At 43.6% G+C, this 11282-nt stretch overlaps 1 protein-coding gene and 1 long non-coding RNA gene across 2 annotated transcripts; one reads left to right on the forward strand and one right to left on the reverse strand.

The window, feature by feature from the left end:
• The first annotated feature begins 301 nt into the window (after positions 1 to 301).
• LOC111260670 (uncharacterized) lies at positions 302 to 4270 on the forward strand. Its single transcript, XM_022833595.2, has 9 exons — positions 302 to 431; positions 666 to 1059; positions 1213 to 1293; positions 1466 to 1648; positions 1738 to 1863; positions 2054 to 2468; positions 2585 to 2666; positions 2824 to 3440; positions 3600 to 4270. The coding sequence occupies exons 2-9, from the start codon at positions 736 to 738 to the stop codon at positions 3719 to 3721; spliced, it is 1950 nt and encodes a 649-aa protein (XP_022689330.2). The 5' UTR covers positions 302 to 431; positions 666 to 735; the 3' UTR covers positions 3722 to 4270.
• Positions 4271 to 6554: 2284 nt separating this feature from the next.
• Positions 6555 to 9171, reverse strand: LOC147753467 (uncharacterized). Its single transcript, XR_015311166.1, has 2 exons — positions 7734 to 9171; positions 6555 to 6900 (listed from the first exon to the last, which is right to left on the reverse strand). It is a non-coding gene; the product is annotated as an uncharacterized LOC147753467 (long non-coding RNA).
• Positions 9172 to 11282: the final 2111 nt, after the last annotated feature.

Genomic DNA, 11282 nt, shown 5'->3' on the forward strand with positions numbered 1-11282 from the left:
CATCTGTACTATTATGGGAAGCTTTCCTTATCTGTTCCATCCAACCCTAATTCACTTCTGGATTTTACCCTGCCATGATGTAGTGATCCAAGGCTAAGAAAAGGCAACGAAAGGAAGCTGTAGTGTTACGGTGAATAGCGTAAATTTTTCGTTTATGTAAATCAAAGTTTGTGTGGTCAATGAACACTACACGTACGCATGTATCCTCTGTTTGAGGTAATTGGGTAAATGCAATGCATGTGGAAGTGTGTACGTTATGTTGCATATGTCAGTATCATCCTATGGAATGACTGTTATTCAGCGGAGCCTACGTGGTTGTGATTTGTTTCTTTTAGGGCGCCTCAGGAAGCCTTAAAAGAAAAACAAGAGGCTCGTGAACATAGACCACTGAAAGGCATTCTCAAGAAAACACCTTGGTCTTCGTTAGAAGAGTAAGTATGGCAGTGGTCTTCTTAGTGCATACTAACCCAATTTCTGTAGAATACGTAGTCGTTTGTGGCACAATTTAGGGGCTGGACAGGCTGTGATATTGCGAAATAAAATCGTAGCCAGCTGACTGGTCGTGATGTATAGCGAAAATGGTACGATACAGCCATACTTCTGTTTCAAATGATTCATTCTCAATTGAAATATGAAACTAATTTAATCTTTTTCGGAATCAACAGTAAAAACTACGCGAAGTCATCTTTGAAGGGTAGCGCGTCATCATTGGTCGAAGTGCTGGGAGCATCCGGAATGCGCGAGATGATACCACTCGCCGAAATCGATCCGGCTGTCTGCGTCGTGGGAGACCCCATAGTGGCTGACAGACCTTCAACTGACGTCAGTGAGAGGCCTGCGAGGTTATTAGATGGTGCATCAGAAGCTGGAAAACACGCCCTGTTTACAGAGAAATCTACTAGGGAAGTATTGGTTAAGGAAGGACCATTGAAGTTTTCTATCGGCGGATGCATTGCCAGAACAAAAATTGAGGGTTTTGGTGATACCGACGAGCGATTTATATCCGATACCTCCGATATTTCTATGGAAGATACAAGGCCTACGACGCCTCAGAAACAGGTTGGCACTATTTCTAAAATTGACAGCATTTTTTTTCTTAGGCGCAAGTTTTTTCGCATGAAAGCAAGGAATGAAGAGTTCCTTTTGCTATTTCTCTGCAAATTTGTTATTTTAGGACGTTTTCAATTATTTTAGGACGTTTTCGATTTTCAGACAGCGTCAAATGAGGGCGGAACTGAACGCAATCTGATTGAGGAGGCAAAATCTCTGCTCGAGTTCTACTTAGATGATAAGGTAAGTGTTTCTGATTAACCTCAATAATGCAGTAAATACTTAACGTTTTGGCCGAAAAGACAGATCTCTTCGGGGTTTCTTCTTCTTTCTTTCGGATGTTTCGAATAGCAGATGCATCGTCATAGCATAGAACTTTGACGAAGACGTCTTTGTGACTAAAATTTTTCTCTAGACTGCTCTTCGTGACGAGTTACTGGTCAAGCAGATTCGTCGCTGGTCAGGATGGATCTCTCTTAACTTTATGGCAACTTACGGACGCCTTCGAACGGTAACAAGATCCCATACCGCGGTGACAATACTTAGGCAAGCAGTTAAAGCATCAAAAGTGCTAGAACTCAGTGACGACGAAACCAAGGTATGATCCGCAGGCTGATATAATACTATCATCTCACATATATTATAGAGGAAAATAGAAAACTTTATGAATCTGCATTCTCTCTACAGGTCCGTCGACTAATCCCCTTCCCACATTATGATGAGACCTTTGCATCACGGGCTGTCGTACAGCTGCACCAAGAAATGCCGAAGTCGCAGTCTCAGATCTTTGATGTATTCAAAATGTTTGGACAGGTCAGTTGGTTCCTCGTATTCTTAACCGGTCGATCGTTGTACGTCTGTTTTTCAAAATCGCAATCCTAAATGAGAAAAACACTAAACCTTAAAAACAAAAACAAACACTTGGTATCTAGATATTAAGTGACAAGCTCGACGTTGGATCCTGTGAACGGTGAAACAGCAAATTTGTCTCAATGACCCGCAGGTTTACGCAATTTACGTATTGCCACGCATGCTATGCGTCCCGTGCGCCCTGCCCGACGCTCCTGAGATTGTGCTGACCAATGTACGAAAGTTCCTTTCAAGAAATCCCGCCTTACTCGAGGTCGAGTGGAAGGCCCTTGCATTCGTCGAATTTTCCAGTCATCGTGAAGCTGAGACCGCTTTGTTCGTTCTTACCCGTATGGCGTTCAGAAGCAGCGGCTGTGGTGGGCCAGAGCTTCCAGTTTTGTTGCCGGTTAAACCGCACCCCCAAATGCATCTTAAGTTACACGATCCTCAAGAGGTGAAGGAGCTGACGCGCGTCCTTCGACTCGCCCTTCAAGCCGATGAGGATCGAAAGCAAAGTACTGAATCGCACCCACAGCAGCATAGTGCATACGATCGACGATATTGTTATGGTATATAAATAATTCTATTTTATACGCAATCGTATGGAACGTTAGTTAAATCATTCTTCTAGCAGGCACATTCTAAAACAGACATGCAACCAACGTTGTTTAAAATTCATTTGCAGACCCAGAGATGGCGCATGAAGAAAGCGAGAAACTGTGCGCACGACGCACCGCGGGGAAGTCATTTAGAGAGACCATGGCCCGGTAAAAAAAACTATAATTATAATATAAAAAAATGTTTTCTGTAAAACACTTCTATAATAATCTAAAGCGAGATAGAATTAGGTGAATTGTAGGTTTCTATCTGACCTACCTGCCTGGGTGTATTTCGCTAATATCTGAGAAATGTAATGTATTGCAGTGATCCCGCTATCGTCGACTGTGGTTTGCCCGTAGTAGGACCTCGAGCTCATCGTGAGTCCGCATCGGCGTTCGAGCTGCGATCTGTCCAAGTAGCACGGCAGCGCGTCGCATGGGAGCCTTGCATCGCTTGCCAGCTGCAGGAGCGTGGCATGTATGATCCCATTGCTCACGCGTTTACCCTTCGTTACTCGACTGTTGGGAAGAACTCGAAGCACGTTAAAAAAACCAAGGTCACCGTTAAGGACACTGTTAAAGATGAAGCTGTCGTTGTGGGCTCTACTGCAGCAAGTGGTAATAAACTAAAAGTCGTTAATGGTATCGATGATGAAAAACGACGGGTTGGTTCTGCTGTAACAAAACAAACCGATCCCTTCATTGCTGCTAACGACAATGTGGACGCCGTGAACAAAGACACTGACGCCGATAACGATAAGATGGATACACCTGAAATTATCATTGCTGAGGAGCAGGGTACAAACAAAACGTTGACGAACCAGGCGACGCGGCTCCTAGATAAGTGTGAAGAGCGAGAGTCCTCTCCGTTGTCTAGTAGCATGGTGAAGAGTTGTCCGTCCAGTGCGACGCAATCACCTACAAGTGGATACTGCACCGATGGTACATAGATTTAGTTTCTTTTCGTATTATTAGGTTTCTATGTAACGTCCTTTCTAGTGCAACGCCATAGACGAGATCAAGTTCTAACTGCATAGGTTATTCTGTCCATGCATTTAGAATGAAGCTTATGAGTTCTTTCTATTCCGCCGTTTTTCTCAGAATGTTCCTCAATGAGTTGCGATGATCATCCGGACGAAGTAAGCTCCACGTGCGTTGCTGGTCCGGGCTCCAGCAGTTCGACTCCGCTAAAAGCAAAAGCTCTTGACAGCATCGAGGAATAGGTGCATCCTACCGCCTAACACAACCGGCTGAGTCATTCGCGAAAAAAATGTTTAGAAGCCCAACTGGGAGTCCGTCCGGTCAAGAGTTGGGCACCTTGAATATTTTTTTAAGAAGAAAGTGTTATATTACGATTAATGCTACAAGGAAAAAGAACGTTCATGACCGTCGTTTCGTCGAGCCAAATTTACGTAGATAAGGAAAGGGGGCGGCCGTCATTTCATCGGGCCAAATTTACGTAGATAAGCAAAGGGGGCGACTGAGGCGCGCGCAACGGCTGACATCGACGTGATAAGACGGCTCCGTATGGCGTTCTTACATGGTCCAAAGGCTCTGCAGAACTATACGATTAAGACCGCTTTTCTAACCTAAAATACTGTCCTTACGTTTGCTTTTGCTAGAAGTTTGGTAAAACCAGAAACACATTTGAAGACTTATGGAGGCCACTAAAGTTCTCTCATTGGGAATTTCAAAAACAGCCATGTCTCGTACTTCGGAGGGCGGGAGCGAAATTCTTGAGCTTATTAAAAAATGTTTTCGTATTTTGACAATTTTTCTGTTTGAGAATGTGTAGAAAAAAACAGACGTTTAGCGTTTAGTTAACATAAACTAAACGCTAAACGTTTTTTTTTAGAAAAAAACAAAACAAATACATATGTAATTAGTTAACTAATATATATCAGTTATCTGACTGATCGAATCAATTATATGCGTAGGTAGTCGTTGGAATTATAGATGCTTCGTTATTAGGTAGGTTGCCTGTTGTTATCGTTGTTTGTCGTACTCTCAGGCTTTGCTGATAGAGCTTTTACCGCGTCTTGCTTAACCAGGCTTTGATGAAGCTTTTAGCGCGACCTATCTGGAATCTGATAATCAGAGGAGCTTTATGAATTTACACGCTTGTTTATACATGCACGATAATGTGCCCACCGCACTGCCCAATCTTTATTGAGCACATGCAGAATCCTGATCTTTCACAATACATTCCCATCTTAATGTATCTGTCTGACACCTGAATAACACATGCACACATTCCTGATCTTTACGTATATATCCCTATTTCTCTAAGTGTATGTGTCACACATGATATCCATCAATTTCCAACGCGCTCGGTCATCTTCGAAGAAGCACAGGCAATGTAACGGTTACGTCAAGCTCCTGCGAATCCCAGAGGAAACTCCAGGCTATCCATTTTGACGTTTTAGCCTTTTCCTTGTATAAAGTATGACATGCCCTGCTCTGAATGACACGTCCTGCTCGTCTATGTTGCTTGCCAATAAGGCTACACTAAATAATTAACAGCTCCAATGTTTCGTTGTAGAATCGCATATCTCTAAGATAGCGTTGTAAAGAGGTAAAAGAAAACGCTAAATCCGATCCGATACGAAGATTGTAATAGAGAAAATAAGAAATTTATGCTTCAAGGTGTAAATGTTCATTAATACCAAACCGTTTGTTACCACAAGCCAAGCAAAGGAGCTGGGTTTTCGTCTGCCAATCGGAAGCTCGTGCTCCGCACTCCGTCCGCGTGAAGCAAGTATATCATGCCATGTAACTAGTATACTATTTTTAAACGTAGAGCCTCACGAGCAGAGCGAGATACGCACGAGATTGGTAGTAATCGCCGAGAGACTGCATGGCTGACATCCACAAAAGGACTGGTCAGAAGAGTAGGGTAACATCGAAGAAATCGAATAATAACGTTTACCTGTGTGCACCGACTGAATGTGCAGCTACAAAAAACGGACTACTACAGAATAGATATCCGCTTTTTAAACCGTCTCACCGATTGGTTCTGCTGTCTTCCACGGTCATTTGTCCCGTAGAGAAAGAAACGAGCTTTCGGCGCACGTACTTTCGTACCAGATCATTTATCAGCTAAAGCAGCAAAGCTGGAAGTGGGTGCGAAAAGCTGGCAGCATACAGTAAGAGAAGATAGAACCACATGGGCGGGTCGACTGGCGCTTGCTGCTAAGTGAAAATGGCTAGGGAACCTCGTCCCAGTGGCCCTGTAGGGATTAGGCGACAATAGGACGAGATGGTAGCACAACAAAATCTAGCACAGGGAGCGCTTTAGCCTCGCAGTGATCTGTAATGAATGACAATCTGGTCTTGCAACTGTTCGTTGTTAGCTAATATATTGTTACTTTAGTAGCATCCATGTGGTAGTGATGAGCTTGCCAAGTAGTACTGCTTGCGAAAGGTAATTGTTTACGCATCGCTCGGTATATGAGTCATATATAGTCGTTTGTATTTTTCATTTCCAGCAGCAGAATGTAAAGTTCTTGGCTATGTAATAATCTAGACCGCAGTTCGTTGAAATGAAAGCTAACATGAACACCAATCTACGGCTCTATGATAAACTGATCTGAATGTTCTCAGACTTCGTTCATAAAAGCATTTTCAGTGTCAGAATCTCGGATAGTCCGATTGAAACAATTAGGTACGTTTTGTGCGAAAGTGAACATGTCACATCTCAACTTGCCGCAATTAAATATCTTTGTTAACTTAAACTTCTTTTGTTATAGTCATACTTGTCCGAACATCAAACATGCATTTCTTTTTACCTAGTCGCGCCTACACAGCGCACCGCCTAAATCACCAAAGACCTTCTTTGTGCTTCAAAATCCGTAAGTCCCAGCAGCCGACGTGTTGCTTTTCCGAGGATTTCACTGCCTCTTATTCATATATACTGCATCTTTGTCTGCCGAAAAATATATTAGGTGATCGCCTGACGGTTTAACTCTATGCAATCCAGAAGGCAAAGTTGATTTGTTAGGCTTGATACCGCAATGCTGAACGCTCGTGCCCAACGGAAGTTGTTCTGCGCACCCATTTCCCTGTTACTCTTCTTCTTTTATTTTGTCTCGCTGTATCGTATTGACAAAGCCACGTCATTTCTTTGCGCTCCTACGATCTCAAAATTCCAATTGCGGGCTTCGGGCCACAACATTTACGAACGTGTATCGCGTCTTCTATTCCCTTTGATAATACAATTTGGCCCGCATGTCGCAGCACTATGCAAGCCGTGAGGAAACAAAAATTGCAGTCGGGGTCCAATGCTTTCATTCCGAGAGGTACGTGAGAAGCGAAGGGGCTGGGATTCGACAAATACTATGGCGGAGCTTACCGCGCTTCATCTGAATTTTGGCGAACAGCTCACGGGTCAAGGGAAGCTCACCTTAATAGCACCAAGACAGGCACATACAAAGGACTATGGTTAGGAAAATTAAACTTTTATACCAGATATATTACCATGTTTTGTCCCTTAATAGCACCAAGACAGGCACATACAAAGGACTATGGTTAGGAAAATTAAACTTTTATACCAGATATATTACCATGTTTTGTAAAGAAATGTACATAGCTCTTCATCATCTTTGAAAATAATGTACAGTTATATGCTGCACAAATCATACTTTTCTCTACTCATAAGCTTTTATCAAATCCTAGGGCCACACTTCCGTCGGTTAGTCCGAAAAGTAACGTGGGGAAGTCGCTGTTTGACGCCGCATTTTCTTTTTTCTAAAAAAATTAACCCTTTCCTAGATTATTCTGCCATCTACCTGATTTTCTCATTTTATTCCAAAAGTGCCACTCGACTTGCCATATAGAATTACCATATTGTCATAGAGGTAGACATACGGCCAATTAAATCAGCGTCCAAAGAGCTTCTGCCGACCAAACTAAGTTTTCGGTGGTTGCCACTGCTGGAACCAATTTGAATAACGTTTGCCTAACTCAGTCCCCCTTTCTGAATCCTACTCGTGCCTGATTTAACCTCTAAGGCATGCTTCCCAACTCATACTCCACTAACATTATTATTTCTTCGTTTAACTAACTAACGGACGGAGCACGAAGTAACTCACGATTATTCAGCTAACGGCATACGAACGAACAGTTGTCCCCTACTGTGCGTCTCTGGTCTAATTCATTATGCAACATGTTCAGTGCAAGCGTGTGGACAATGTCCAGACCGCATATTTTTGCCGGTTCCCCGACCTAGGAACTAACCTCGTGCTTGATTCATTGACACATTTTCCGCAGGACTGCTACCATAAGCTACCGCATGGACGGCCCTTAGTTTGCAACTCTCGTGGGGACCCGAAAAGAACCCTACACGGAGTTTTCTCGTCTTACCCACCAATCGCTTTGACAGCGGCATCACTCGAGGAACCCGCATAACTATGCACGTTCGCGCAGCTTGGCAGGTCCTACACGAGGTGTTGAGGACTAAACGTTCGCAGACAGCTTGCAGCTATCGTTGACGTGGTTCACGTTACACAGGTTTTTCACGCCCGTTGAAATGCTGGCTTCGACGGCAAATGCCGAACTACTCGTATGTCCATCGGTGCCTGTCCGTTTCCCTTACCTCGAATCTCTAGCGGGATTGGGCGTGTTAGGTGTACTGGAGCTTGTGCCGGGCCGTAGCCGCCCCGTGTGGCCTGGGGCGCGGCGGTTCGTTAACGCACCCCGCAGATTCCCGCTTTTGGCTTTATCCTGTGACCCGTCTCCCCGCATGTTGATCCTGTGGTGCTCCAGACCTAGCAAACGACTACAACTCCAACGGTTTCTCCTTTCTCTGTAACGCACTTCCTTCCAGCGCTCCGTTTCTCCCTCGACCGGGAACACAACGACCCGATTCCAACCTCCAGCCTAAGCTCAACGTGTTCGTCTTCATTGGGCCGTTGCTACCTCTGTTTGGCGCATGCTATCCGTTCTACCATCCAACACGCCGTCCGTTGTCTGTTCCATCGCTGTTCTATGCTCCTGATGATAATATAATAAACTTATTCCCCCAGTCCCATTCCAGCCCTTCCCTAAAGCTCCCCGCAATCCTCTCGCCATTCGTCCGTCCGCCTGTGGTGGATCTTGCCGCTTTACATTTACTCCTCGTATCCCTCCGTACGTCTGACAAGGAACGAAATTGTAAGCTTGCTAAGACTATCCTCTATCTGGGCCTCTCTCCTTTTCTCTACTGTTCGCCCCCGCACTTTCGAAGTCTGGCCTGGGCTGAGACGAAGCTAGGCTGGACTCACTTCTTCATGTCTCTCCGTTTCCTTATCTTTCCCTCTCTGTTCTTCGTTTTGCTTTGGGACTGGCGTGTGTGCTCTGCAATTACACTGCCTCTCCTTCTCTTTACGGACTCCTGGACGCAGCCGCCGCCGTTCGTTCCCCCTTCATGGGCCGAGTCCTCCCGTTATTCCCATAGTAGCCAATGTTTACTACTTCGTTATCGTCAAATATCAAACCGGAACAACTTAAACGTGCACAGTGTTGGACAGGGTGTGCCACGGAAATATGGGACGTCCGATTATTCCCACGTAAACTATTTTTGGTCACATGTGACCTACGGAATCGGCGTGATGAGGGCGGCCATTGTTGGACCTCTTCGGGGCAGAATGTACACAGTGATAGTGAGAAATTTGAAGAAAAGATCTCAGCCGCTCAATTTACGAGTAGACATTGCATAAATGTATACGAAAGCGAGGGTTTAAATAACAACCTGGCTGAGGTATATTCGTTGAGACGATCCGTAATCTCTCATAAAGCACCTATCTTACCACATGTTTGATGCGTTGAGCGTATTACAGATTCTGGCGAATTCTGGGATGGGATGTTGGCTGGCGCGTACGTTTAACAGCTGCGAATTTATTCATGAAACTACAAAAATAATATCAACACTATATAGCCTTATTTAAAGAAAAAATGTTACTTCTTAAAATTTCTTTCCTTCATTTGTTAAGCGCTTCTTTTACACCCTATAGGTAAGTGTCGAAAAACATACTTTTTGAACTGAAGGCTTACTTATGAAGCTGTAGAATCGTACTTTACCTAATTGCAGGGCTACAGCTTCCCCTTTCGATTTCAATAACAAAATCGCTACAAAGCCAGGGCGTCCTTGCATGGAGTAATAACATAACTTGCGACAAATCGTTTTTTGAATGTATGATCCTTTGAAGTGTGAAAATGAGAGTGAATTTTGTAGATGTTCGGTGATTTTATTTATTTCTACCCAAATTTTTCATATCTCGATCACGCAGTTTATATATAGCGGAAAAATTTCCGCAATTGGCTTACAACTGTAGTGTAACACTGGACACCTATCAACTGCCTCCGATTTTCTCCTGATTTTTTGTATTGTTATGATAGCATTTAGCTAGATCAACCTGCATTCCATTCTACGGCCGCGACTCGTGATTTTATGCTACCTTCGCTGCACCCCATGGTCAACAGAGGGAAATTGCAATATTGACTCAGTCCCCTTCTCCTCATACGCGATGGCGTACCCCTGCAATTTTACCCCTGATAGGTCTTTTTTCCCGTCGCTCAAAGCGCTCATAGCATTCGGTCGTTACCCTTAATCAAGCGCAAATTCGACCTGGCCAACGGTGGCCCGCTATTGGGCCAGCCTTGATCGTCCCTATTTGCAACACGTATCACTGTTATTACCAAGACGAAAAAATACCGTTGAATAAAGTTCAATAAATAACTTAAGTGCACTCTCAACTGGCAATACTTCTGATGCTGAATGATTATTACTGGCCATCCGAATACGCTGAAAATTATAAACAGCGTTTTTATGGTAGAAATAAATGAAGAGCTCCTAGTCTAAAGAAGTCCTAGTCGCCCTAGCAACGATTGCGATGTCATTCGCCGAAGTTAAATGTTATATGTAAAGTAAAACAGCCAAAAGAAACAGCAAATCTCATAGAAGATAAAGGTTTAAAGGACGGAACGGAGAGCCAAATTTGTTAATAGAAGAAAAAGCACAAAAATGAGTGAGCAGGGAAAATTGTAGGAAGGAGGTAACCTAAATGTCGCTATTATGGTTGTTGCGGGTACGGTGTCGAGCAATACCCCCGTGCTCATGCTATTGCTGAACTATATTGTAGGAATGAGTAGGATTGCTGTGGACTCCTATAGGGAAGCAGCGGGACTGAAAAGTCACTCATGCGCATACTAAGTCTCGAATCATCGAAGCAAAAAAAGTTACGAAGTTAGTCAATAATTAATAAGTAACGATGACAGACAACAGCAGCTGGTGAAGGGGAAAACGGTAGTCAGAATATTTTTGCAACCATATTATCATTTATACATTGAACTAAGCGATCGAACGCCGCTTGCAGAACAGCTCACTACTTAGTTTTGCTAAAGTTGATTTAACTTTAGCAAAACTAGTTGTTTTGCTCGTTGCTGAGAACCAGCCGTCTGAGGGAATACCAATGACGGTACCAGACGTAAAACTCAAAACATAGAGCGAACTCTTTGCTTAGATATCCGAATCAAAATCTAAGATCATAGACGTATCTGTTTAGATGTTGCGACGGAGTTGTCTTACATCAAACACAGCCCCAAAAATTATGAAAATACGCCGAAGATTCTGATGAGTTTCCAACCGCATATGCTTATTTCCAGAATAATAACGAAAAACCAGTTGTTATAAAGAGAAGGTCGAAAATAATTTCGAAATTATTCGACGTGAAAAATTCAGCACTTATACACTGAGGTTATATTAGCTGGTAGCTTACCTTTTTATGCCTTTAACGAATGCATATCAAA

The sequence above is a fragment of the Varroa jacobsoni genome, unplaced genomic scaffold, assembly GCF_002532875.2.
Source record: "Varroa jacobsoni isolate VJ856 unplaced genomic scaffold, vjacob_1.0 scaffold_466, whole genome shotgun sequence".
Lineage (NCBI taxonomy): Eukaryota > Metazoa > Arthropoda > Arachnida > Mesostigmata > Varroidae > Varroa > Varroa jacobsoni.

Bases quoted from the DNA above. Each gene is read 5' to 3' on its own strand.
- LOC111260670 (XM_022833595.2), top strand. From the start codon at position 736: ATGCGCGAGATGATACCACTCGCCGAAATCGATCCGGCTGTCTGCGTC. The intron at 1,294-1,465 runs GTAAGTGTTTCT...ATTTTTCTCTAG, and splicing joins AGTTCTACTTAGATGATAAG to ACTGCTCTTCGTGACGAGTT. The intron at 2,667-2,823 runs GTAAAAAAAACT...AATGTATTGCAG, and splicing joins TTTAGAGAGACCATGGCCCG to TGATCCCGCTATCGTCGACT.